At 49.1% G+C, this 26219-nt stretch overlaps 10 protein-coding genes across 10 annotated transcripts; 5 read left to right on the plus strand and 5 right to left on the minus strand.

Annotated features, from left to right (window-relative positions):
* Positions 1 to 125: 125 nt before the first annotated feature.
* On the minus strand, positions 126 to 566 carry DEU56DRAFT_718783 (uncharacterized protein; the record flags this gene model as incomplete). The annotated part of the gene is made up of 1 exon (XM_041347645.1): positions 126 to 566. A coding segment is annotated over one exon (441 nt), but the record flags the coding sequence as incomplete, so codon positions are not given.
* Positions 567 to 1519: 953 nt separating this feature from the next.
* Positions 1520 to 2118, minus strand: DEU56DRAFT_919265 (uncharacterized protein; the record flags this gene model as incomplete). The annotated part of the gene is made up of 3 exons (XM_041358245.1): positions 1520 to 1710; positions 1769 to 2043; positions 2111 to 2118. 3 exons carry the CDS (start codon positions 2116 to 2118, stop codon positions 1520 to 1522), a joined length of 474 nt encoding a protein of 157 aa, XP_041201776.1.
* A 1904-nt stretch (positions 2119 to 4022) lies between these two features.
* On the minus strand, positions 4023 to 4324 carry DEU56DRAFT_932400 (uncharacterized protein; the record flags this gene model as incomplete). Its single annotated transcript, XM_041358736.1, has 2 exons — positions 4203 to 4324; positions 4023 to 4148 (listed from the first exon to the last, which is right to left on the minus strand). Coding segments are annotated over exons 1-2 (237 nt in total), but the record flags the coding sequence as incomplete, so codon positions are not given.
* A 130-nt stretch (positions 4325 to 4454) lies between these two features.
* Positions 4455 to 5213, minus strand: DEU56DRAFT_919267 (uncharacterized protein; the record flags this gene model as incomplete). The annotated part of the gene is made up of 3 exons (XM_041358246.1): positions 4455 to 4637; positions 4688 to 4831; positions 4887 to 5213. The coding sequence occupies 3 exons, from the start codon at positions 5211 to 5213 to the stop codon at positions 4455 to 4457; spliced, it is 654 nt and encodes a 217-aa protein (XP_041201778.1).
* A 167-nt stretch (positions 5214 to 5380) lies between these two features.
* On the plus strand, positions 5381 to 6534 carry DEU56DRAFT_761560 (uncharacterized protein; the record flags this gene model as incomplete). Its single annotated transcript, XM_041350554.1, has 5 exons — positions 5381 to 5460; positions 5560 to 5619; positions 5926 to 5973; positions 6024 to 6161; positions 6234 to 6534. 5 exons carry the CDS (start codon positions 5381 to 5383, stop codon positions 6532 to 6534), a joined length of 627 nt encoding a protein of 208 aa, XP_041201779.1.
* A 663-nt stretch (positions 6535 to 7197) lies between these two features.
* Positions 7198 to 8610, plus strand: DEU56DRAFT_919269 (uncharacterized protein; the record flags this gene model as incomplete). The annotated part of the gene is made up of 4 exons (XM_041358247.1): positions 7198 to 7236; positions 7311 to 7914; positions 8167 to 8532; positions 8585 to 8610. 4 exons carry the CDS (start codon positions 7198 to 7200, stop codon positions 8608 to 8610), a joined length of 1035 nt encoding a protein of 344 aa, XP_041201780.1.
* Positions 8611 to 9930: 1320 nt separating this feature from the next.
* Positions 9931 to 11654, plus strand: DEU56DRAFT_919270 (uncharacterized protein; the record flags this gene model as incomplete). Its single annotated transcript, XM_041358248.1, has 4 exons — positions 9931 to 10534; positions 10583 to 10798; positions 10857 to 11474; positions 11536 to 11654. The coding sequence occupies 4 exons, from the start codon at positions 9931 to 9933 to the stop codon at positions 11652 to 11654; spliced, it is 1557 nt and encodes a 518-aa protein (XP_041201781.1).
* A 2554-nt stretch (positions 11655 to 14208) lies between these two features.
* Positions 14209 to 15441, plus strand: DEU56DRAFT_761563 (uncharacterized protein; the record flags this gene model as incomplete). The annotated part of the gene is made up of 5 exons (XM_041350555.1): positions 14209 to 14336; positions 14393 to 14533; positions 14938 to 15046; positions 15094 to 15208; positions 15353 to 15441. The coding sequence occupies 5 exons, from the start codon at positions 14209 to 14211 to the stop codon at positions 15439 to 15441; spliced, it is 582 nt and encodes a 193-aa protein (XP_041201782.1).
* Positions 15442 to 16896: 1455 nt separating this feature from the next.
* DEU56DRAFT_761564 (uncharacterized protein) lies at positions 16897 to 22678 on the minus strand (the record flags this gene model as incomplete). Its single annotated transcript, XM_041350556.1, has 11 exons — positions 16897 to 17241; positions 17274 to 17603; positions 17650 to 18216; positions 18281 to 20518; positions 20556 to 20639; positions 20671 to 21197; positions 21259 to 21393; positions 21452 to 21538; positions 21593 to 21895; positions 21948 to 22403; positions 22456 to 22678. The coding sequence occupies 11 exons, from the start codon at positions 22676 to 22678 to the stop codon at positions 16897 to 16899; spliced, it is 5295 nt and encodes a 1764-aa protein (XP_041201783.1).
* Positions 22679 to 23138: 460 nt separating this feature from the next.
* Positions 23139 to 24469, plus strand: DEU56DRAFT_761565 (uncharacterized protein; the record flags this gene model as incomplete). The annotated part of the gene is made up of 5 exons (XM_041350557.1): positions 23139 to 23356; positions 23408 to 23528; positions 23595 to 23788; positions 23961 to 23994; positions 24326 to 24469. The coding sequence occupies 5 exons, from the start codon at positions 23139 to 23141 to the stop codon at positions 24467 to 24469; spliced, it is 711 nt and encodes a 236-aa protein (XP_041201784.1).
* Positions 24470 to 26219: the final 1750 nt, after the last annotated feature.

Genomic DNA, 26219 nt, shown 5'->3' on the forward strand with positions numbered 1-26219 from the left:
CTCGGGGAGATGGGTGATTGTTCGTTATCCTGCTGTCGTCTAGATCTTCAGCATACTGGCGTCCAAAGTCGTCGGATGGAGGTCTAGATCGCGAGAAAATCGAGATGACGTGCTTCAGTAGAGTCGCGGCGACTAATCTGGGTGGACATGAAGTAGAGCAGATCGCTCGACAGATCCTTCTCAAGCGCTTTGGACACAAGGTCCGCCATAAGCGAGGCCATGAAAGCCTTGTAGCCCTTTCGACCAAGGGTGGTGCGCTCGAGAGATGTCTGCAATACAACCCTTATGACAAGCCAGAGGGACGATCTTCGCCACGGAAGCTTGTCCTTCGAGCATAAGACATCATCACATATACATTTTCGAATACGAGGGATGTCAGCTGGCTCGCCAAAGGCGCGGAGGATGCCAGTCAGAAGTTCGGTGATATGGCGAGGATGTGCAGGGTCTGTGCCTTTGAGGACTACGGAGTGCGCTTCGGTAGTCATCGCTGCCGAATCTAAAACATCGTGGTTCATATGCGCGAGAAAGTTCGCCAGCTCGGGGCCAAAAGTAGAATTGTCCACGATTGAGTTTCAAATCGTGAGGAAGTCCTTCGCGCGCCCTGGGGTTGCTCTGGACGTAAGCAGAATACCTGGTACAGGCCATGGAAAGGGTGCTCTTGGCACATGCGCAAGACGAGCCCTTGGAGGTTCCGCTGATTCTTTGGGAGCTCTGTCGAGTGTTTTGACATGCGAGCGGACAGTTGATGAGAGCGGAAGACAAACTCGTGGGAGGGCACGCGATAGAGAGCGGCTTGGAGCTTGTCTTGGATATCATGGTCGAAATTCGCGAACCAAAGCGGCTCTCGGTTCAACAGGCCAAGATTGACGGAGGAGCGTGTCCAATGAGGAAGCTGATACAACGGATCGAAGGGTTGACTAAGCGAGACTGACTTCCTGTGACAAGGTCCAGTCCACCATGGCGAGCAGCGTTTCAATAATCGCCCGCTGAGGTCAGGATTCCATCTGTGATACGTGAAGGAGTTTATCTGTTCCTCTGTATCACATAAACGCCCATTGGAAGTGTTAACTTAGCCGAAGTGGGGCGTCTGCCAACTGAGCAAGAGTGGCGCTTCGGATGGCGTCCTCCACATCAGACGGACTGACATACTGCGGACGCAACTGTGGAGAAAGTGTTCATAATGTTTGTGTTGACACATGAGCGGTTCATAGCTTACCTCGTATATGCGCGACGGGTGCATCGTCCAACTTCAAGAGCCATGGTTTTGAAGACCTCGATTGCTTCGCCATAGCGTTGTGCATTATGAAGCACCGCATGCATTAGTTCGTACCCAAGTTAAGATGAAGCATTGAGTTCGAAAACCTGCGGGTTGCCAGTATGAGCATAACTGTTGAAGAAACCATAAATATCGTCCGCACCTTGTCTGCGTCGCGAAGGGCCTCTGCATAGAGTTTTCGGCCCAAATTTGCCTTACTGCGGTGCGCAAAGAACGACTCGTATGAGGTTCGCAGCAACAGCCTCATCCCCCTTTGCGAGAAAGAGCACAATGCGAGACGGTGCTGACTGTGCGTGAGGACAAGGATGAGCATGCGCCGGAGCTTGATTTGGTGGATTCCAAATTTGAGCTAGATGTGTTGGATCCAGGGTTCGAAATTTCAGAACCCGAGACTGGGCGTTTAGTACATGAGAAACCGAATGAGGGAGGATAACCTGGAATGAAAGATAGGTTTGAATAGTTTTAAAGAGATCAAAAGCTAGGAGGACTCACCAGACGCCAACCTCATATACACATCCCTGAGGAGTGCCAAATCGCTTGCATAGGCACGTTCAGAGGCAAGAAGCTCGAGCAGAGCGTGTCGGCGTTTCGCGAGGGCTGGTGCAGGTGTAGGGATGGAAGATGACGCTGTCGTCGGATCTTCCTCTGAGCGTTGTTGACTTGTCGTCACTCCCCAATCTTCTGATAGCCCAAGACGGTTGTCAGTTCGTGGTCTTGATTTCACTGGTAGGGAGAGGGGTGGAGTGGAAGGAGGGGGAGTTCCTTGCCTTTAGGGAAACAGGTTGATGGTATAAGTGTATGAGTCGATTCCATGGGATGTATGAACAAACTTACTTTGACATGTTGGTCGGATGTCGCTACGTTTTGGATAGCAACACCTTTATCCCCGAAGAGAGTGAGCAACTCAACCAAGTATATATTCCTGTACCCTCTTCTAGGGTACAGGTATGGGGTAAAATTTCGGCAGCTGCGTCATGGCAAGGGGACCGTTTTACCCCTTGCCATGACCAATTTTCCCAGACGGTAGCGGACGATTACTGAGAAGAATTGAATTTAATGTCACTCACGCAGAGCGCTTTCTTCCGCCCAGAGCACTTTGGATATTGGAAATGATCGTGACCGTTATGGTGCACGACGTGTTGGTGGATACAGGGCTGGACCTGGTGTTGACACTGTTGAGCAATGATGATGGACCTGTGCGTGCTGCTTCCCGAGTTTCCGCGCGGTCGGTGACCATTACCGGAGGGACCTACGTGAGGTGTTTGCGGACGAAGATGTTGGGAAAAATGTGAGTGGTGGAGGTTTTGCCAACTGGGTGCGCGTTAAAGTAAATGGGTTGGAGGCTGATTCAGAAAGTGCAGGTTTTGCGAACTGCTTGTGCAGTGAAGTGAATGGTTTGAAGGCTAGGTGGGTGGCGCAAAACGAAGCTGCTGCGAGGTGGTGTGCCGAATGGTCTGAGGCATGGCAGATGTCGAATGGGAATGTTGGTGATTCCCATGTCTATGGGACTGAACTTGAGTGTGATTGTGATTGTGATTTTTCCTGGATGACGGTTGAATATTGGATGGCTTTGAAACGAATTGCGGAACGGGCATAGGTGGAGGACATGGTGCATGGCGAAACATTAAAGGGTGAGGTGGTGCCAGAGGCATATAGGGAGACGGGGGTGGTCGGGTTGCATGGGGAATTGGTGGGGGAGGTGCGCGTCTGCGAGAAGGAAAGTGTCAGCTTCCATTGCTCCTCTTCAAACTGAGACCTGCACACACATGTTAGTCCGTCCCTCACCCTCAAAACCGCGAAGAAGAAAACTCACTGGCACGTCAGCCTGGCAACCTGCTGATCAAATCTAAGTCGCGCCTAACTCTCCTCCTCGGCGACTTTCAACTGACGCTCCTCATACTCCCGAACGTTCTCGATGCCGATCTGGGAGCAAAACGAGGCAAAAACATCGTCTTCAGCTGAGTCGACACAGATTGGAGTTTTGAGGTTTGCGAGGAGAGTTTCGAGTGTGAGGTTTGAGCCTGAAATTCCAGTCAGATACCTCTGGGTCTGCTACACAGTCGCCTTTCACGAAAGCCCGCTTCGCCTCCGGACTTACCTTTGATTGCACAAAGTCGTCCTGCAGACCTCCTCACAGCCTAGCAATTCCTACCGCAAACATGATCGGTCATCCACGTTCTCGTCTCTGCGGGGAACTTGGATGCCACTATGGAAAGCAGCTCTATCAGGTTCTGCGTCGCGGATCTTGGCGCCACACCCCGAAGCCACACAAAATGGCTCGTAGGATCGGCCGACCATGCCCTTGAATCAGCATCGTGCTTGCATCTCCCAGATCGCTACTCGCTGTCCGCCTGATGAGCGTTTCCTGTCATCAACAAGTGAGAAGTAGTAAGGCATCAGTATAAAACCACAACTACCGGAGAAATACATGTTGCAACAAGCGAATATCGCTCTTGCAGCGACAATGAAGTCGCGGCGCATTGTATCAACGCATCGAGGGCGCCGGATGGCAGTCGATAAAACCCAGCGAGGAAATGCTTCGCAATCTAAGTTATTTAAATAATCTTTGCACAAGGCCTCTAATTTAACGAGTCTTGCGTGCGTGTGAGACCTTTGGCCAGCCCTGACAATGTCTGCAGCTGGGGAGTGGTGATAATGCGAGTTTCGTCCACGAGCTGCGTAAGACAAAACAACTCAGCCTCAAGGAAACTATGTTTAGTCCAATACGAACCTGCGAGGAAACGTCCAGGCCTTGTGTAAGTTTTTGGACTACCGGGCTGATAATTCCCTGGATGGGTGAAATCTCCTCCTCAGGTGACAATGCTTGTATTACGCTCGCAATTGATCGAAGAACCTTGCGCTTTTCCGTATCCTGGTCATGTTTGCATGTTAGTGGAAATGCAGACTGTGCATGGACCTCACGGACCGGGATACCACTCAATCCAGCATGCAGCTCCGCAAACGCTCCAATATGAGGCGCAAGCGCAGCACAATTAGCATCACACAGATTACGAAGGGCATTTGCAGCAGGCAGCATAATGTAGGCTCAGGTAAAGCGGCGGCAACGTCGGAAATGGCGTTCATCAGAAGAGACGGAGTTGAGCTGGATGTCGGTACTTTCGGTTGGGTTGTGAACCATGTTGAGTGCGCCGCTGAACGTGTAAGGTTAGGAAGACAATCAAAAGTCGCGTACGATACTCCTACCAATCAAGCCAAGCATGGTCCTACGTATGCGTTCCTGACCTGAAGTCGGCAAACGACCAAGCACATCAGGTCCAAACAGCCGGGCGAGGAAGGGGTTGTCTTCCAGCGGTGCCGCTTCTTGTATTGACATGATACAGTGCAAAGTGGCTTCAATTTCCTGATGGCATGTATTGAATGAGCATCTTAGAGGCCGACAAAAGCTCTCACCTCCCATCCTTGTAATCCATTGGGTTGTGCAAAGCGCGGTGCAAGAACTTCTGCACAAAGTAGGCGCCCGAGTAGGGTGGGTGTTCTGGGTACGGGTTTTAACGACGTGATGTTGGAGGCGAAATACAGGGTGAAGTGGATCTCCTAAGGCACCAAGCCACGCTACAAGCGGCTGCGTCAACGTGCCTGTACCCGCAACTCCAGCCAACGAAGACCATGTCATGATCTCGTGCAAGACATTAGAAGCCGTTGAAAAAGTCGACTCGTCAAATCCAGAGTCTGGTGCGGGCGTCACATTAAGTTGTAAATCGAGCAGAGCGTAAGAAAGAACATTACTGTTGCGAAGCACTTTGAGAAGGCGTGAGGGAGGAAATATTGGAAGAGTATGATATTGGGCCCGTGTGATGTGAGGAGGTAGCGCGGGAGCAGGTAAAGGTTTTTGTTGGGGAAGAGTGATAGACACGGAGGGTGAATACGGTGTAAATAACGCTCGTGGTGGTTCTGGAACTGGACGCCTGCGCATCATGGTTATGAATAGGTGATTCAAAAATAAAGAAAACAGTATAACAGCATACCTTGACCATTTGAACTTGAAAAATTAAGACTCTGTAACGCCCGAAGACCTTCCTTTCCCAATTCGCCCCAAGCCCACCCACAATCAATGGTATCCTCATGGTACATGAGAGCGCAACCATGAGCTCCAAGTTTTCTTTGTCGTTGACGTTGCTGGTAGACACTGCTGAAGGGGGAAGTGGAAAAGGGATGAAGAAAAGGTGAGGCATAGGAACTCAGGAAGATCAGAGGGATAAACAAGTTACTCCCAAACGTTTGTTTGGTTATCCAGTGGTAACCTTGTTACTCCCGAACCATAGGTGTCCGTGCCGGCTGCCAAGCCGCACCATATGTATCACTTCCGGTTCGGAGCTGAACAGGTTAGGATTCCACTGGCAAACAAGTTACTCCCATTGGTCCATCCGTGCTATCCAAGTCGCACCTTACTGATCATCCATATGGGAAAAATGAAAATGAAAATGAAAATGAAATTAATTCAACAATCTTCTTGCATGATGTTGACATCTATTTGGGCAGCTGCGTCATGGCAAGGGGACCGTTTTACCCCTTGCCATGACCAATTTTCCCCCCAGAGCGATGCTAACACACAGTGTCGCACTTTGCATTTGATTATACAGAAGCCAGCGGATCCTTTTTGCACTCAATCACGTCTAGTGTCATCCTAGCTACAAGATTTCTGGGCCAACCGCCGGTGAAGCTAGTTGTCTTGCCGTGTATGTCACCCAGTAACCTTTCTAACATGTCGTTGGCCCAAGCTTCGTAGCACCCTCTCGCAGAGTGATCATCCTAGCTATCACACCAGCTATCACACAAATTGGCTTCTTCAACTGCGCACTGTTGAACTCGTTCGTGATATGCACCAGCTCTTCAAACCTCATGTCTGGGCTAATAATTATCCTCTGTGAGTGGATTTCGAAGATCGGGTGCGAACGATGTCCAAGCCTCAGTCCTACTGTGATAGATCATTTTGAAGATGTCAGCCTCATATCAAACCCGCAAAACTCAAATTGGCTCCCGGATCCCGCAAACCCGTCAAGTTCGAATCAGACAACAACGAACACAATCTTACCACTATCACTAGTGACGAGTTTGATGCTATCCCTGATCCCAGCAGCTCAAAAGTATCTTCTAGCAAGCAGAAGGCAATTTATCTTCTCGCTGATGTCAAAGTCACGCCTAGGCCACCCAAATCTGCACCTGCTACACCCCCAAAAAATCCCTCATCCGCTGCCGAAGATAACGCAGACGACCTCGACGGGTTCCATGATATATGATTCTTGTAAATAGGTTCGGTTAAACATGTGGTTAAGTTAGGATATTTTACTTGTGATATAAATATTAAGACATATTGGTGCGGACCACACAGTCCAAACATGTGAATAAAGCATATAATGAGCCAATGATGTGCCAAAAAATGACATTATATGAACATTACACTAATACATGGCAACATTCTATACAATATGATTGATATAAGCATACACGAGTAGTGAAGCCAGCGTTGGCAACGGTGGCCATAGCGGAATATAGCATATATATAGCGTAAACACAGAGGTACATAGCGTAAAAGCTAATAGTATATACACATGTATTGTGTATGTACACAATATTCCGCGATGGCTACTGTAGCCATAGCGGAGCCATGTGTACATATACAATACATGTGTATATATATACAAAGTAAATAAACAACATTCCGCGATGGCTAATGTAGCCATCGCGGAGCAAAGTCAAAGTCAAATATAAGAGTCACGTGGTGTGTCACGTGGTGTTCGCGGACCTGATATTGCACAACATGAGGCGAACGGAGGCAGAAAAAAAGGACATGAGGCGAACGGAGCAGGAAAAAGGGTGAAAAAAATTAATGTCGTCCTTCAGACGCAACCACCACGATAAAGTGATCTACCTACGCCGTACTGACTGATCTGCGACGAAGGATGGGAGGAAAAAGAGCGAAGAAAGGAGAAACCAACGCAGTACGTTATCAAAGGCTTTAAAATAGAAAAAGAAGACTTACGTTGTGTGTTATGTGCGTCTAACTGGTGATCAGGACACAGGCGGATCAAACCTGCATCTGCACTTAGATACGAGGCCGATTGAGGCGATTACGCCCCAGAACGATGTGGGGAAGGCTACTCAGAAGCTGGATACACAAGTTGGAAAATGCAAGGCTGGCGTTGCATGGATCGACTTACTGAAGATGGCCAAGCGTTTAAAGTTCGGCGTTTATAACGACCGAGCAGAGAACGAGGTCGAACGGAACAAGCTGATACTGTCGTTCCAGCAATCTGGGATTGTGTCTATGAAAGAGACATCAGCGATTCCGATAATCATTGACATGAAGCGTTTGAAAACAGGACTTACGCTCTCCGCAGATTTCAGTGAGCCAGACACGGTGCGAGAACTGGAGATCTTGGACCAAGACAAGATCATCATTGCGTCAGGCCAGCATTGTCTGGCGGCGTTAAAGAAGTATCACCATATGTTAAAGGACGAGTACGCGTCGCTGGAGAAGAAGCGCGACAAGATCTCTGGGCTGACGAACGTATCAGTTGAGCACGTTACCCAATGGGACGACTTACGCGAGCAGATGGGCGTGCTCCTTGGGAAGATGGAGGATATTGGGAAGTGGGGCGTCGTGGTCTACAATCAATGTAAGTTGTCTTGTCCTTATTCTCATTCATTCCGCGATGGCGACTGCCGCCATAGCGGAGCATGGTGCATATCCCCATGCTCCGCTATGGCGACAGTAGCCATCGCGTATATGTACAGTGCGTTATGTGCTATTCCGCGATGGTGCCAGTAGCCATCGCGGAGCACGGTACATACCTCTGTGATCCGCTATGGCTACTGTAGCCATAGCGGAATTATTAGGTTGTCGAATACACGCTGATCGTGTTATTTAGCTCTGCTATTAGCAAAAGGAGATACACTCGCAGCGCACCTTAGTCGCAACAATTCGTTGCATGAATATAAAGAGACGGAGGAGGAGGTCCTCATCACGATCTTCAAGAAGGTGTTAGGACGATACAAGGACAAGGTGGACGATGGGAGTCCAGAGGAAAAGGCGTTGGAATGTCTTACCGAGTTGAGGAAAGAGCAGGAGAAGAACACCCGTTTGCAAAGGGTGCTTTCGAACGATCCGCTCTGCCTGCTTCTTTCGACGGAGCTTCTGCCGTTGGGCCCCCACTTCCGTCACCGTCGGGAGTACTCTGTGACTTGGCTGTCGAAGTCGCTTGACGTGTGCGTTGGGGTGGGGTTGATAGATGATTGTAGGTTGCGCAGGTGGATGGCTCAGTGCTTGAGACCCTAACCCTAATCTAGGGTCTAAATTAGCGGCAGGCAGATAAGTATTTCCTTTTTAGGACGAATTAGGGTTGTCAGTGTGATGAGGCACGAGGCAGGCAAGGATGAACAGCGGCTCCCTAAGGGGACCGCACGCACACTTGCCTGATAAACAGTCGCTGTACTGGACGGCTCCCTCAGGGGACCGTTGCATTACTTACACTGATCTGTGACTCACAGTGGCAAGTGCGTGTAAGCCATGTGCTGATGCAATAGGAATGTACGTGATGTACATATGTTCACACTAAAACATCGCTGCGAAGATCTGGCACTGGGACTGTCACCGGCTCCCTGAGGGGACCGGACAATTGACCTCACATTTGTCCCACGTGACAAGTGGTAACCGCGCCTCGCCTCTCAACAGCGGTGATTAAGAGAATGCGTTAGTGTACTTGCACATGTGTGATGTCAGATGTGACATTGTGTGATGGGTTCCGTTCACCCACTTGAGAGGGACAGGTCTCATCGATTAAAACATCATGTAATTTAGAATATATAATACAATTATTTAAGAATCTGTACAACTCCTTCCAGAATAAGGAGATTTCATGATGGATGGGCCAACAAAACGTGTCCTCGATGTGGTGGGTTCTACTTCGTTTCCACTTCGTGACGATCGCCTGGGTACAGACTCCGTTCGTTGCCGATCGAAATAAGGTCAAATGGGGCAAGAGACGCGCATCTGCAGGCGCGGCTCCCATTGGGAGCCGCACCCAGATCGCGTCGACTTTGCCCCATTTGACCATATATCGATCGGCACGTACAGAGTCTGTACCCAGGCGATTGTCACAAAGTAGAAACGAAGTAAAACCCACCACATCGAAGACACGTTTTGTCGGCCCATCCATCATGAAATCTCAGTATTCTGAATCCACCCATGAGATCAGTTAGTTAGCCAGCAAGGACGGACAAAATGAGAAACACTCAGCAAAGATCCAGTGCAGCAGCTCCCTCAGGGAGCCGATTACTGACATCAATCACAGTCACACTGCGGATATGAAAGAAACGAGTCGCGCTCACCCACTGCTATCAGGCAATCTACACCCTTTAACAAACTAACCCTGAACCCTGATGCTGACGGGGCATCCCCATGTAGTTATCGAGTAGCGTACGTCGCGCACAATCACAACGTCCCTGAAAATTTGATATTTTCAAGGTAATTATCCATCGCGTTATAAGTAGCTGCGCCGGAGGTGACAACACATCACCCACCGAGCAACCAACAACACCTACAACGAAACACAAACCCACCAAACCAACAAACAACTAGTAAGTGCACTCACCCAGGAGTACAACAACGCTAATGCACCGCTGACGGAGCAGACATGAGTCACAATCTGCAAAGCGCCGTCTTGATGCTCCTCCTGTCCGGTAAGGACTGGATTTTTGCGGAGGAGTCGGGGACTCTGCAGGAGCTGTACGGGCTGACTGAGAAATTATTCGATGAACCCAACAAGCATCTCACCGAGGACGAGAGGGCGTCTATTGTCGCGATGATCGAGGCGATTCGTAAGAGGAAGACCGGAGAAGAACGTTATAAGGTTCTCGAAGGCAAGAGCGAGGGAGGATGGAGTGCTGGACGCTCGGCCTTGAAGAAATGGTTCACAAAACAAAAGGTATCTAACAACATAGGTCATGCGATTGACGACGCGTACAATGAGTGCGGAGTAGCACCGCTGCAACTAATCAATAACGAGGGACTTCAGGAAGGGGAGGAGTTTCCGAACATTACAGATGCGGAAGGCGCCAGGGAGGACGTCCTGCTCGCGATTGCTGGCGAGAACGCAATGGAACGGGTGCCGCGTGGCGATTTTCGTGATGCTTGGTATGCCATCAACCATCACGCCTGGGAGCGTCACCGCAAACGCTACAGGCGTGCCAAGACAGGATTGCCCATGAAAAAACTGGCTGCGTCCGTAGCCGTGAAAGGTGAGTCGTCTTGATAGGCACGTATGATTAGTGACTCACTTGGGACAGAAATTGAGGACGCGGATGAGGTCACTGCCAAGCAGCTGCGTGAGGCGACGAAGGCCGTCAAGGCGCTCAGCATGGCAGTCGGGTGGTTCCCCGAGGAACAAGATCAACTGGGGGAATACGAGGAGTTCTTGAAAGAGGTCGTCGTGGTTGCGGTAGCAAAGGTTAGGCAAGTGCCAAAGGAGAAGGTGACGGTGAAAACGGACAACACACCTGGCCGTGCGTAGCGCGGTCCCCTTAGGGAGCCGTTTTCATGTGTACTCACCGTCGTTACCAGGCAAACGTGGTGCTCAGCGTGCGCGCAAGGTTAAGTCGGGCTCTCTCGTTGCCGCCGGTGACGTGGAGGAGATCTGGGCGCTGTATGTTCAGATGTTTGAAACTGAACCCGGTCAGTTAGAGGCCCCACAAGACGAGGAAGACATAGAAGACAGCGGGAAAGCTGCCTGGAACGACGCTTCTGAAGACCTCGGCGTGGATGGTTGGCGAGAGATGGATAACGACAAACTTAATCACCTGCTGCAGTTCCCGGGTGGCAAGCCCGTACTTTTTGCCGAGTTTCACTCGAAAACTGGGTTGTGCGCGTGGGATGCGGCGTCGACGTCGAAATTCGTGGAAGGCAACGAGGACATGGAGCCGTTGGCCCTCCTGTGGCATCAACGGGTTGGTGTCGCTGCGATGGTCGACAAGATCTGGTCTGCTTCCAAGTCGGATGAGGAGGTGCCAGGGATGCTGATCGCTGACGAGGTCGGCGTGGGTAAGACAGCACTCACCATGGGGTTCATTGCTTTCGTTATCGATGCCTTCTGGATCCAGGAAGTCGCAGCTGGGCGAGGGAGACCAGATGGGGTGACATCGACCATAAACGTCACTAACGTGCGCCCCGCTCCAATTCTGGGTGAGTGCAGAGTTTTTAGACGGTCCCCTGAGGGAGCCGTTCTTGACCTACCATCGATCAGTTGGTGTCTATGTTGGTGGTGGTGTTGGCATTTATAGGGTCAAAACAGAAATAGGTTTCAAACTTGTAAAAAAATATCTTTTGGTGGGCTGGTACATATCATGGAGGGTACTTCTGTGATGGATATGAGCCAACAATTAAGAAAATCGGCGGTTCGGTTGTGGAGATATGTCCAAAATACTGATATTTGAGCCCACCTCCCATATCACATGAACGCCGACCTCCGGAGGGTCTGGGACCATTCCCAATCGATTCAGAGGCCTCAAATACCCTAGGAGAGATGTTTTCAGTATCGGTATTGAGGCAGAACACCGGGATAGTGACATATAGGAGGTCAGGAGGAGGGGGAGGACCCTGTATATCTCAGGAACACGATTTTTCCAGGCAATTCTGGCATGACCATCGTGTTCAGAGGGCTCAATAACCCCCAGGAAAAATGCTTCTGAAGGACAGGCTAGTCATATGAAGTCTAGAAAAATCGATCTTTGGGTGGGGGAGCATGGCCTTGGTGGCCAACTTTGGAACATGATTTTTAGAGAGAAATCCGGCTCGACCAACGTCTTCAGATGGTCAAATAACCTCAAGAACGAGTCCTAGCTAAAGCCAAGCAAGCCATATGAAGGCTGAAAAAATCGATCTTTGGGTGGGGGGAGGATGACAGGGGCAGCCAACTTTGGAACATGATTTTTAGAGGGAAATCTGGCTCGACCAACGTGTTTGTATGGTCGAATAACCTCTAGAACGAGTCCTACCTAAAGAAAAGCAAGCCATATGGAGGCTGAAAAAATCGATCTTTGGGTGGGGGAGCATGGCCTTGGTGGTCAACTTCGGAATTTGATTTTCTCATGCAAATCTGGCTCGACCATCCTTTTCAGAGTGTTCAATAACCTCGGAAACAAGTCCTACATCAACCCTTGCGAGTCATATGAAGGCTGTAAAAATCAATATGTGGGGGAGGCCTGCATGCCCTAGGGGGTCAACTCCAGCATTTGATTTCTTCGTGCAATTCTGGCTCGACCATCGTTTTCGGAGTGTTCAGTAACCTCGGAATCAAGTCCTACATGATGCCAGGCAAGTCACATGAAGGCTGCAAAAATCGATGTGTGGGGGGGCCAGCATGGCCTAGGGGGTCAACTTTGGAATTTGATTTTATTGTGCAATTATGGCTCGACAAATGTGTTCAGATGGTCCAATAACCTCTAGAAAGAGTCCTAGCTACAGCCAAGCAAGCCATATGAAGGCTGAAAAAATCGATCTTTGGGTGGGGGGGGAGGGGCATGACAGGGGTTGTAGTCAAATTTGGAATATGATTTTAAGAGGGAAATCTGGCATGACCAACATGTTTGTATGGTCCAATAACCTCTAAAATGAGTCATGCCTGAAGTCAAGCAGGTCATATCAAGGCTGTTAAAATCAATGTGTGGGGGGCCAGCATGACCTGGGTGGTCAACTTTGAGAATTGATTTCTTCGTGCAAATCTGGCATGACCATGGTCTTTGTATTGCTCAATAACCTCGAAATCAAGTCCTACCTTATCCTCCCCAAGTCATATGAAGGCTGTAAAAATCGATCTTAGGAGAGTGTGGTGCTGCTGCTGCTTACATAAGCAAGAATGCGGTCCTCTCAGAGGGGGCCTGCTCACCACCCTACTATGCCACTGTGATGCACCAGCGAATACATCTTGCTGATTTGTTGCCAAGGTTCGGAGTGTTGGATTCTGCCTGTATCTGCCTTATGAAAAACCAAAATTGTGAATTGCAGAGGTGTTATGCAGAAATGCACAGCAGGGACCAAGCTGTTCACCTCTGATAGAGGTGGCCATCTTGTACATGTATATTTTCGCTTTTTTACGATCTTCTTGGCTTTGGTGGATTTCACACAAACAAGACTTGTCCAAGTCCTGTGATTTGACTGACTTTTGCTTCTTGTCTGGTATTGACTTGCATGACAGGGGCAGCCAACTTTTGAACTTTATTTTAGAGGGAAATCTGGCAGAGTCCTTAGATTTGACCGATGTTCGCTTCTTGGCTGGCTTTGGCTTCATAAATGTCTCTCTTCATAACTCCATGAAAGCGAAAATATAAGTAGAAGTTGGCCACCTCTATCAGAGATGAATCCCCCATGAAGGGGAGGAGTCCTCAGATTTGACTGACTTTCACTTCTTGGCTGGCAAAACCTGGACCTTGCCACTCAAATAGCCCTCAGAGCGAAAATCCTGGTCACCTCTATCAGAGATGAATCCCGCATGAAGGAGGAAAACCAGAGCCTTGCCACTCAAATTGTCCCCAGAGCCAACAAGAAAGTGAAAAGTTAAAAGAAGCGAAAATATGAAGTGTTGGCCACCTCTATCAAAGGTGAATCCTGCATGAAGGGAAGGAGCCCTTAGATTTGACCAACCTTCACTTCTTGGCTGGCAAAACCATGTGGGCCAACATGTGGCCGACTGTCATATGAATAAGTTGTTCTTGGGTAATGGACGATACAGTGGAATTTGACTGCATCTCTGATGGAACCGCAGGAAGAAAGTTAATGTTCAAGGATATCCAATTCACTGGTTAGTTTGTAAAGCAGTGTCCGGAGCTTCTTCTAACACTCTAGCTACAATCAGTGCCCATGAAGGGGAAAAACCCTTAGATTTGACCGACTTTCACTTCTTGGCTTGCAAATCCTGGACATGGCCACCCAAATAGCCCTCAGAGCGAAAATCATGGTCACCTCTATCAGAGATGAATCCCACATGAAGGGGGGAAACCAGGACCTTGCTACCCAAATTGCCCCCAGAGCCAACAAGAAAGTGAAAAGGTAAAAAAAAGCGAAATTCCTGGCCATCTCTATCAGAGCTGTTTCCCACATGAAAGGAGGGACCAAGATCTTGCTACCCAAATACCCCTCAGAGCGAAAATCATGGTCACCTCTATCAGGGATGAATCCCACATGAAGGGGGGAAACCAGGACCTTGCTACCCAAATTACCCCCAGAGCCAACAAGAAAGTGAAAAGGTAACAAAAGCGAAATTCCTGGCCACCTCTATCAGAGCTGTTTCCCCCATGAAAGGAGGGACCAAGATCTTGCTACCCAAATACCCCTCAGAGCGAAAATCTTGGCCACCTCTATCAGAGCCCATGAATGGGAAAATCCCTCAGATTTGACTGACTTTCGCTTCTTGGCTGGCAAAACCTGGACCTTGCCACCCAAATAGCCCTCAGAGCGAACTTGGGGCGAGGAAATAGGAATGTGAACTCTGGGGGGTCACAAGGATATATACCTCGAGAGGCGTGCTAGTAGTATCATCCTTGAGGGATGCTACTGAGGCAAATCTCTTCAATTATGAGGAGGATCAGGGACTAGCTAGACACCGAATATATGCGAAAGACAGTGCAAAAATTGTGATGGGGTCATGAAGAAGGAGGTTCAAGAAGTCAAAGCCAGAAAAGGAGGATCACAACATTCTTCCGAGTTGTTTGGGTGAAGGGATGGTAGATGAACGCTTGAAAAAGGGTTGTACTCACCAGGTTAGGTGTGTATCAATTCGTCCCATGCCTCACTTTCTATCATTAAGATTTTGCTAAGCCTTGGGGAAGAATCACCGGACCAAGAAGAACAGACGATGTACAGTCATTACTGGGATTTGGACTATCCTGCAACTATCTTCATTTTCAAATATACTTCGTTGGGTAGGTCATGGTATTTTCTATGTGTCCCCACTCATGCCAACTCCTGACCCCGCCTGATACAACCCTCAACCCAAGCGACTTTTTCTTGACCTTGCTTGCATCATTGCAACAACATCAATGACATTGTAATTACATTATGGCAAGGGACACTTACAAAGGCAAAGCCAGCCAAGAAGCCAAAGTCAGTCAAATCTAAGACTCGGACAACCTTTCTGTGGGCAATGGCAAGATAAGTGTACCTACTTTTATCATGGGCCAACACATAGCCGACTGTCATGTGCATGAGTTGTTCTTGAGAAATTGATGGATAGACTGCATGAACCTGACAATAAATCAGACACTGATATGCCATAATGCTCTGATGATCTGTACCCTATGCCAACCAACAGCCACATTGCTCCACAGAACACCAATATCATCACCATTACTGACCATCAGCCCACAGCTACATGCAGCCCTCAGCCCATGGAAACCCTTTGCCAAATTCAATCCCCATCCAATCATGCCCTGGGCCCAATACAACCTCAAACCAGGCGGCTAAGCATCAGTTACTAACCCAATGCGAAACCCTCAGCCCAATCCAACCCTCAGCCCTGCAAAGCCCTCTACCCAATCCGACCCTCTGCCCAGTGTAACCCTCTGCCCAATCCAACCCTCAATCCAGGCAACTATTTATTGACCTTGTTTGCACCATTCCAACAACATCGGTCAAATCCTGATGGGATTATGAATAGGTTTACTTACAAGGGAAAAGTGATCCAAGAAGCGAAAGTCAGTCAGGTCTAAGACTCAGATGACCTTTGTTCACACACAAAGGTTGTCCCAGTCTTAGATTTGACTGACTTTTGTTTCTTGGCTGGCTTTGCCTTCGTAAATGTGCCTCGTTGTAATGTCATTATGATTTGACCGAGAAACTCCAACACAGTCTACATCAGCAATCAACCAATGAATGATGATGTAAATGTATCCAATATGTTATTGGTGACATTCACATCTTCGTTGAGTTGGCAGCGGTTGTTGATGTAGACTACAAGAGAAGCGACTCCAGGAATGATTGCCTGTCCATAAGTTAAATGCTGTCCCTAGGTAGCTACGCTTGACAGAACTGTGTTCTATCATCATGAAACATATGTTTGATTAGCTACTAGCAAGTCAAAAGACCTATTGGTAGAGGAGTGTAATGATAAGAATTGTGGGGTACATCTGATGTGGTCAACCAACCTCAGCTCGCATTGAGTTTCAGATCAAGGTGGCTGACCAGGTATTTACAGTTGTGGAGGTATGGACTAGAGAAGATCTCATAATGACATCATGGAGTTTGTTCACAATATACAGTGGTTGAACTCGTAAAAGAGTATGTGGATGCCGCATTTGCATAAAAAAACCTCGCGCGTGCGACTATGTCTTGCACTGTGGCAATATCACATCTTTTGTACCTCATAGTCCTTTGTAATGTGTCTCACAAATGTGAATGAATGCCTGATGTCAGATGATAAATTAAATCCTAGTCTTCCCGTTGCCCGCATTACATTATACATCAAGCCAAAGAATGAAGGCATTAGCTGCCATTGAGGTTCATCTGGTATATGAGCACTTGCATGGCAGTTTTGCGTTCCCAAGTTCATGCAATGGTGGCGCCAAGGTGCTATTCACAAAATTGATTAATACAGTACATCTACATCCATCGCTCATTCCACAATATCTTCTAGTTGGGTGATGGGAAATGGTCTCCGTGGACGTGGGGGAGGGGGGACTCTCTTGTTTTTCTTGGCCATGGTCATTTGCTTCTGAAGTTCCCGCCGCTTCTGTCTCTCTGTCTTTCTCCGCAGATTGCCATCAGTGTCGAAGGGTTGAGAGTCCATGAGGTCAGCTGCAAATATGCGTTTACCCTTGATCAGCTTCATCGTTCGTCGCGCTTTTGGGGCCCTCTTCTGGACTCTCGCCTCCCCTTTCCAATACAGTCGATCTTGTAGAATATGGGATTGGTCGTGAACACGATTGCTTCGTTCTTTTGCGTCCACACTCTTGCTCCGCTAGCAGGAAGGCAGTGAAGTTCCGAAAATACCTCACGTAATCCCTGTTTCAGCAACTGTTGCTGATCCTCATCCATCGCCTTCATCGTCCTGTGAAATTCTGCAATGTATCCATCGCCCTCCCAAAGCCCAGACCACTGAGTATTGTCCTTATGGGCGGCATCAGGGTCGGGAAAGAACAGAGTGCACCTGTCAAGGAAGGGCCTCGACTTCGGACCCATGCGACCAGGAGTGACGCCCGTACTATCATTCAGCCCGGCATTGCATGCTTCAAATGCGACTGCAGCGAGAGTGTCATCGATGCTGGTGATTGTCCAGCACTTCATGGCCTCTTGAAGCGAGTTTGGGTGAGGTCTGATGCCCTTGAAGATTTCGGGTGTGAGCATCAGCCACATGTGCCTAGTGAACATGACCACCGAACGTCCGACGGAGAGTTGAGTGTTGGACAATCTGGGTGACCACACCCAGGGTCTCATGATCATTGCAGGCGAGTTTGACATGGCTGCCTTGAGTCGAGTCCATGTTGGTGTGCGGACCAAGAGGATAGTCCTCCAGTTCAGACTCGGTGCTTTGCCATACATTAGTTCTGCTCACTGCCCGGTCCCTTTGAGCCTTTGCATTGACTCCCATGAGGGCCAGTACATGCACGTCATCGATTTGCTGCACCTCAGTCAGGCAGGTGTCGCTATTGATGTCGAAGTCGTGTAAGAAAAACATTCCTGCAGTTTCGAGGATGTTTCTGTACTCGAGTAGGGCAAGAGATTCGCGGACATGAGAGTCGTAGATGATAGGAGTTGATGTTGTAGAGCGAAGCATGTGGTTGAGCACTCCAGTGAGAACGCCAAGATTCGGCGGATTCTTTCTGACAATGGATATCTGGGTCCTCTGAATCTCCCGCACCCGTCTCCTCAGAAGCTCGAACCAGATCTTGGATGGAATCCACAGGACTGGATCTGATTTCAGGTATTCTCTGGCCTGCATGACGAGAATCGCCCAAGTCATTCTATAGTCGACGATGATTGGAGCGTGTGTCACTGACCTTTTCTTCCACATTTTCCAGGATGATTCTGGCTGCATGTCCGCTCACCCTATACTCATCCCTGACACCATATGTTTTCTCCTTGCAACCCTCGACGACCTTGGCGATTTCGGTGCATTCAGCCATATATGATGGGGACAGTTTATAGGCGTCGCTGTCGGATGCGAAATTCGCTTGGTTGCTGTTCGTTCGAATCGACTCATAGTATAGGTTGTAGGTGCTCCTGAATGCGATGTGCGTCTGCTGGGATCTCTCCTGTTGCATCTCGGCCTGCAGCGCCCCATATCTAGATAGTGTGTTGTGATGATGTATCTCCCCTCTTTTGTAGCCTCCCGCTCCAAATGATGCTTCCAGTGCGTCTAAGCGCCATACCCCTACGAGTGGGACACTCGGAGAGTGGGGCGTGAATGAGACACCCACATCTACCAGCAGTTCGCCATGCCTCCTGTTCATCATATATTTCCAGTCAAGGTCAGGTAGGTTGCGACGCAGGGCCTCTTCTGGTCCTGAGAAACGCCCCCTCTGGCCATCCTTCGTGAGCAGCTTTATTCCCTTTCCTTCCAGAATAAAGAAAAACGACCCATACATGCTGAGCTCGGGTCCTCCATCACGTATGCGAGCTTCCATACGTTTCTGCACGTCACAAAAGTCATCGTCTGAAAGGGGTATGGTCTTAGGAGGTCCCCATCCGCCCCTTCTCCCGTCCGCACCTCTGGCCTTGTAACGTGCTTCCTCCAATGTGTGTTTCAGGTATGGCTCCCAGCTGACGTCGGTGCACTGTCCAATCGATGGAAGCAGTACCCTATCCCAGAATATGTCCAAGACCTCCTTTGGCATCAGAGTGATTCTCCGACCGTTCGTTGGGTGCTGATGAATCATCCTTGGGAACGCGATGTATAGATTGAGTGTCGATGATGCTGATGATATGCGCCCCATGCAGACGTGAGGGATTGCAGACATGGGAAATCGTTTGGACAGCCATTCAGTCCTCCCACCGGGTGAATTTGCATCCTCTTCCGACTGCGGTATGGTGATCTCTACATAGGTGTGATTGTGCTTGTATATGCCTGGTTTCGTTTGGAAAGGCGGAACGATGTAAACACCAACAGACCCTTTGCATCGGAACACCTTTGTTGTCCATATGATGCTGTCTATGTCCACCGAGATCTCTATCTCGTCTTCTGAGAGTGAAACAGCATCTCGTTCGAGATCAACATATAAGGCAGGACCATCGCCATACCGATGACTGGTGCAGCCCCGCACAAAGGCATTGTGTCCGAACCTGCATTCGTCCTGCAGTGGGGGATCGTATTGGGCAGATTCGACGAGCTCAGATGCGGAGAGTATTTCTACATCATTGACGTATGTGCGCTGTTCTTCATGATCAGTTCCCCGTCGCTTCAGGCTGTATGCACCTGTCACACGATCCGGAACTTGGTCCGAAGGATCATGGGAGTCTGTCGTGCCGATAGGCATGATATGGTCCATGGTTGCAGTGGGGTCGCATTGATAGAAAATGTGGAATGAACTTGGTGTGATGCGATAGCCGCAATCGACCCAGTCTAACCAAGCAGTGGAGATCTGCATCCCTCCAGCACGGAATGTCATCGTCGTATCGATATCCCTGGGAGTCATCATCATCTCAATGGTGGGTCCGCCCTCATATTCATCGAATCCATGGTCGTCTGGCAGCCATCTCCTACCTCCATATGCAGCCAATGGAATTGGTGCGGTTGGACGTGGAAATCGTCTGTTGCTTCCAAGATACCAGCTTTTCACTCGTCTCCGAGATGTTGTGGCAGCTACAGTGCGTTGAGAGTCCTCGGTATCATGGACGACCGATGGTAATTCTGGCTCGAGTTGAAGGTGTGTTCCAATGGCACGAGGGACTATTGAATTGCGATTCCGAGATCCAGCGAGGTGTTTGCTTGCTTTGAACAGCTTGTCAAGGTGCGCCTTGCCCATCGCATGTACCACATTCGTGGTGTCATCGTCCTCGCTCAATCCATCTGGACCATCTGGGTCTGCATTGGTGCCATCTCCATTCTCGCCACTGTGCGAGGCATGCTCTCCATCTTGATGGACGATGGGGCGTTGACACAAGGAGCAGGTGGCGCTCACAACAATGAGCCTCCGCAGGAGCTTGAGGCAATCAGGCCTGGTATCGCCCATTCTGGATCGAATTGATGATGTCCTCGTCGGGTAGCTCGTCGTCTTTCCAATCATCTCGTGGGCTGTCTAGGAGCATCAGGTAGTTGCTGCAACAGAGCTTGACATGCGCAGCAATGACACGCAGCATGTGAATCCGCAGTTTGTGACCGCATTGGATCTCAAAGTCCGGTAATGTTTCCCTGCTCATCTAAACCCAGCTTCAGGCATTGCGCCAGCACGGAGCAAGCGATGGGACCACAGTCGACTCCATTTTGCTCCCAGTCCATTGGGTTGATGGACACGTCTGAGACATCTCCTGTGCTCCATCCATGAAGGGCTCCGATTTTCCTCCAATATTCCGGACCTCTCCAATCGTTCCAGTCATGTGGATCCTCTCCGTCTACATCCATTGAATCCGCAGAAATATGGCGACCCAAGACGTGCGCCATGCGTCGCTCATAATCGAATATGACCACGAAGAAATGGTTGGAATGATGCACTATGAATCCGACAGGGGCCATGGCACATGTGCCGTCATGGGGCACAAAATGGTTCCGCCGGAAGTGCTCCAGTTCTTCATCCTCGATGTTATTCGCTGTCGCTGCATTCCAGTCCACATATCTCATGTGTGTTCTGCCCAGCATCTCATACCACACATGAGACAAGTAAAAATTTGCGACTGCTGCTTCGAGCCACTCGTTTAATCCAAGGGTCGTCCAGCTATGCAGCACAGACAGCCAGACACCCGGCTGCGCCATTGAACGAGCTGTTAGTCGGTAACATGAGTGTCTCCAGTTCCATCATCATATACTCTGAACTCCACTCACAGGCGATTTCCTGCTCGGTAAGTGCAGCCAATGTAGGCGCAGGCGCTTCAAGCGAGTGTGCCCTGAAGTCGTCTTCCGGTGGGGGGGTGGGTCTATAGTCGTGATCAACGGCTCCTCCGATAGACTGTGATCTCCCTGATATACAAAATAAATGTTTGAACCTGCTCGTGCACCCATGGTAGTCAATGCTTACATTGCGCCCGCTGATTGTGGTCATCATCCTCGGTTTGTAGTTCGACAATGTTTGAAGACGCTTCATGAGTCACATGTGTCCTGGACGCTGGAAATAGAATATACCATTACATCTTCAACAGAGAGATGGAGATCGACCGACCATTCACTTCTTTATGTGTAGCATATTTTTTGGGACGTCCACGACCACGTCGTGTGGACGGTTGTTCCCCGACTTTCCTGCTCTTCATCGCTGTCCCATTGATATTGAGACTCTGGAATTCAGCTGCTGTTGGTTGGCTGTCCGCTTCGCATGCATCGACAGGGGGGACAGTGTTGATACCAACGCCATCATATATCCCATCAAGATTGTTGGGAGCTTCCTGCTGGCATGGATTACTCGTCGCACGAATGACGTGTCTGACACTGCTATTATCAGTGAAAGTTAGGGCCTTGTGCGTGCTGCCTGTGCTCAAGTGTCATTTCAATGAAAATAGGGTTGAGATTCTGGGACTGACGACATGGAATTCCCGTCTTGTTAGGTCGTCCGCGTGCCCGACGTGGCTTGTTCTGTTGTGTATCATTCTCCCTCTCGGCTATTCTGCAACTTTCTATCGCTGTGGACTGTTCCTCGCACTGTGGATCAATATGTTGCCGATGATCCGTGTTCTGCTTTGCGGTCCATGATTCCTGCGGATTCCAATCCATGATACCAGAGTTCAGAATTTCCTGTACTATATTAACCACATCCTCCTCCTCCTCCTCCTGATCCTCATGCACCTCGTGCTCTTGAAGACCATCGCATGTAGTGCTTATCGTTTCATCAGTGGGAACGCAGTACACCACATCCGCTCGTGCAGGGAAATGGTCAGGCACCGGACTTGTGGTAGCACGAATGGTACACTTTCCAAGCGCATTCTGGATAGCTGAGCTGCCATCCTGAGTACTCGCAACGCCTGGCATCTGCTTGGTACCTGAAATCCAGTGTCATGTCCATGTAAATAGGGGTCAAGCAGATGTACCCACGGCGCTGCACCACTCGCTTTTTAGGCCGGCCTCGTCGTCCTTTAGTTGTCTGGACATGAGTCCCGCTTGAATGTACAATTTTACAATTATCTATAGCTGCTGACAGTCCTCCCAGATCGTCATCAGTGTTCCATCCATCCTCCAATGTATTTTCGGGCGTGTATCCAAGGGCACCTACAATCCTCGAGCGTCGTGGGTCCCAATCCAGAATCTTGGACTCCATGATTGCCAGTTGAACATCACTGACATAGTGTTCATCCATCAGAACGTAGGTATGCGCTGTACCTGGGGCTGAGCGCTTGCACCACCCTCCCAGGGTCCATGTATTATATTCCCGTTAATATTCAAGGTCCCTGGCTTCATAGACTCCGAGGTTTAGCTCCATTGGACTAGGTGTGTTCGATTTATCTGGTTATTCGGTTAATGGAACATCGGATTAGCTTAGGGTGGCAATACTCGGCATGTCATAATATTATGCAGGTGCTCGATCAAGTGATGTGTAAAGTTCGGATCACACTCCGGCATGACACAGTATTACGCTGGTGATCGATCAAGGGATGTATATAGGATGGATCAAACTCTGCTTCAACACCGAGAGCCCCATTTTGTAGGCACGCTTGACCTTACCTACATCGTCCTCATGTCCCTCGCCTGCATTTCTGTCCGACCTTTAGTGATCAGCCATGTATCTCATTCAGAGGAGAGAAGAACATTACCTCCTATGCGTAGTGATCATCCAAAGCTGCGCACACTCAGGCGATGTACATCATTGGAATGTATGTTCCACTGTGGCACCTGACAGCAATACTCGCTTACCATCACCCACAGGGGTCTACGATACTGATGACCACTCTGATAGCTCGATCGACAAGGGCAGTTTAATCATTCGAGTTAGGGATGAGTATGTGAATGTCTACATATTTATTTTGAAATTCTGACCTGCATTTTTCAGTGTCGCGATATTTCCACTTGATGAACGTGCGGTACCATTGAATGATGGAAGTCTCCCTACGATGTCATATTGGTATGGTAAAGTTAGGGGGATCTATTTGACGACGGCCAAAAAGACACAGGTGAGTGAGACCATCGTTTGTGTCCCATTCCAATATGGTTACTCATGTGGTGGTGGTGTGCGGAAGGACGTGTGGCTCGACATACAGTGGTACTACAGGCGGGTTGACTTGGAGGATCAAGATGTGGAGTATGTTGTTACATTGGGGAGCTTCGCAGAAACATTGAAAGTGTCTTCATCCAGCCTTGCAGCTTGTGTCGGTGACTATGAGCTTGTGTTGAGCGATCACAAGTCTGTTGTGGACATGCATTGCGTCGAAGGGTGTGTTCTCAACGATTTCTGCCGGTCCAGACCATCCCAGTAATATCTATTTATGCACTGCAGCTCACGCAAAGATTGTTCGGTATGATGAGGGCGATTTATCCCAACCTCAAATACCAACTGCCACCCTATACCACCGGTGGAATATATCCATGAAATTCACAACGCACAGGAATGTCCTGCAGCTGCAGGAAGTCAATATCGAGGTATGTATGGTTTCTATATGATGCAGTGGATGAACCTCATGATCTGTTTCACAGAATTCACAGGTATCCACGAACTGCAGTTGCAACTCATGCGATATCGCATTCTCGTCCCCCAATCACCTGCAACGATACTGCAGGTCTTGTTGCAGGTGGTTCAATGAGGCTTGTATGTCGGCCCTTGGCCACAGGATGAGTAGGAACACCAAGCCACGCCTGACATCTCCCTACGACGGCGTTGAACTTTGATGAAGAGTTTCTTGTCCTTTTGACAACACCAATTCGACGTGGGGGACATTGTGGGATAGTTGGAAACGGTATGCTTGTCGTTCAGATTAGAGCACTGATGGAACAGGCGATGAAGCTCGGTAAACTTCCTGATGGATGGATGGACGACCTTCAGCCGACAGTGGACACATCTGCTAACGAGATTATTCGACGATATTCCTGCCCCACGTGCAAAGGGATGGTGATATAATAGTAGTTGAATTCTGAAATGTCTTACTCTACTCTACTCAACATAGATGTTGTTTTTTGGTTCGCAAAATGTTGGATACAGTGCCATCTGCTGTCGGTTTCAGCGACCCACATCAATGGCTTGTGTCCGGGGAGTAATGTCAGGGTCATAAGGTTTGAAATATAGCCATATACACTAGTGATGGGCAAAGTCAAAATTCACCACATGTTGTTAATGCATTTGGGCTAGGCGCGGGCTTTTCATTGCAGGCTTGGGAGTCATGAAAAAATCGTGTTGCCAGCCGAACGACCTGTAAAATGAGGGCGGCCATGTGTGACCAACACTAACACCGCTGTTGCATGCACAGCAGTGTTGCATACAGGCCAGCTGGGGAGTATAATTGGATCTTATTATCAGCAGCCCAATGATACAGTCAGACAGTACCTGTATTTATATTGCATATGAAAGTGGGTCTTAATCTCCCATACACCAGTACACGATGGACGAACAGCCCATACCGCTAATTTCATAAACAATTGGATTTGATTAGCACAGCACCGGATCATGGTTTTGAAAATTTGACATCACATGCATATGGCTGTGTGGAGCCGAGTTACAAGCTTGAGGCACCCGAGATATTACAAGTACTGAGGCGGAACTGGTGGACCTGCAAGCGGGCACATTCCTTTCCATGAATCCGTTGTGTCACATTCGTCAATGGAGTCCAGAGGAGATCGGTCGACTACTGAAAGTCAAAGGAACAATTCAAGATGTGGATGGACTGTGTTCATTCAAAGTATCCAGTCGGGCCGCCAGTACTGTGACGTTGCTGCGCACTATCGATTCCTCTCCATGCGCTGAACAAGAAATTTGGCCTGTATAGGAAGATCTGTGGCCCACCTCAGCTCTTCGTCCCATTGTAACGCTTCCCATATGCGTGATGTATATGCCTCAATCATGGACTACATGAATGAAGTACGGATTGCATTCATGGACGACGCTGCACAGTCTCCAGATGCATTTGCATGGCAAATTCAGATCCCCAGCGCTCGATTTACTATCTCTGGTTGGATCACATATCCAGGGCTTTGACGCCAAGGGATCGCGAAGACCTACCAAGCGACTCATGGGGTGACCTTTAAACATGTGCAGAATTCAACATGTTCTGATATACTTGTGTTTCGTGCGTTTGTCACTTGTATCATTAATATAACTGTATTGATCTGCTAATTAGTCGATTGGCGTGCATATCACGACAAACAATGCACTGAGCATGACTGCTGTGGTGCGCTGCAGGGTTGTGGTACCGGCGAAGACGTCCAGCAGTTGCTTGCCGCAGTCGATTCCTCTCTCAATGCTTCCAATGCTCCAGTAGAACATGGAGCTGGTACGGATACCACCTGCACGACGCATCCAGGCGATACTGCTGCCCCAGTGGCGACTCAATCACACTGCGTTGATTCGGTGCGTGCCTCGTGTATCTAAACAGTGTACTAGCTTATGCAGATCCTGTGTCTTCAGAAGGACTCCTTTCCAAAATATCCATTGCCCTTCAACGATAACGACCGAATGCTGGCTTTAAGTACACTTTCTGGGGGAGCACGCAAGTTGATCATTGGTGGATTTGGGCGATGGCTGCCCAGTCACATTGCGATGCGGTTTCGAGAGATGCAAGGATTGCATCATTACGACCCTATGAAGGGTCTCTGGGAGCATGGCATGCTGTTCACATCACGAAATAATGAAGAGTTCTTCGAGTTTTTGGAATGGC

This window comes from Suillus clintonianus (assembly GCF_016758775.1).
Source record: "Suillus clintonianus strain FC179 chromosome Unknown DEU56scaffold_160, whole genome shotgun sequence".
Classification (NCBI taxonomy): domain Eukaryota; kingdom Fungi; phylum Basidiomycota; class Agaricomycetes; order Boletales; family Suillaceae; genus Suillus; species Suillus clintonianus.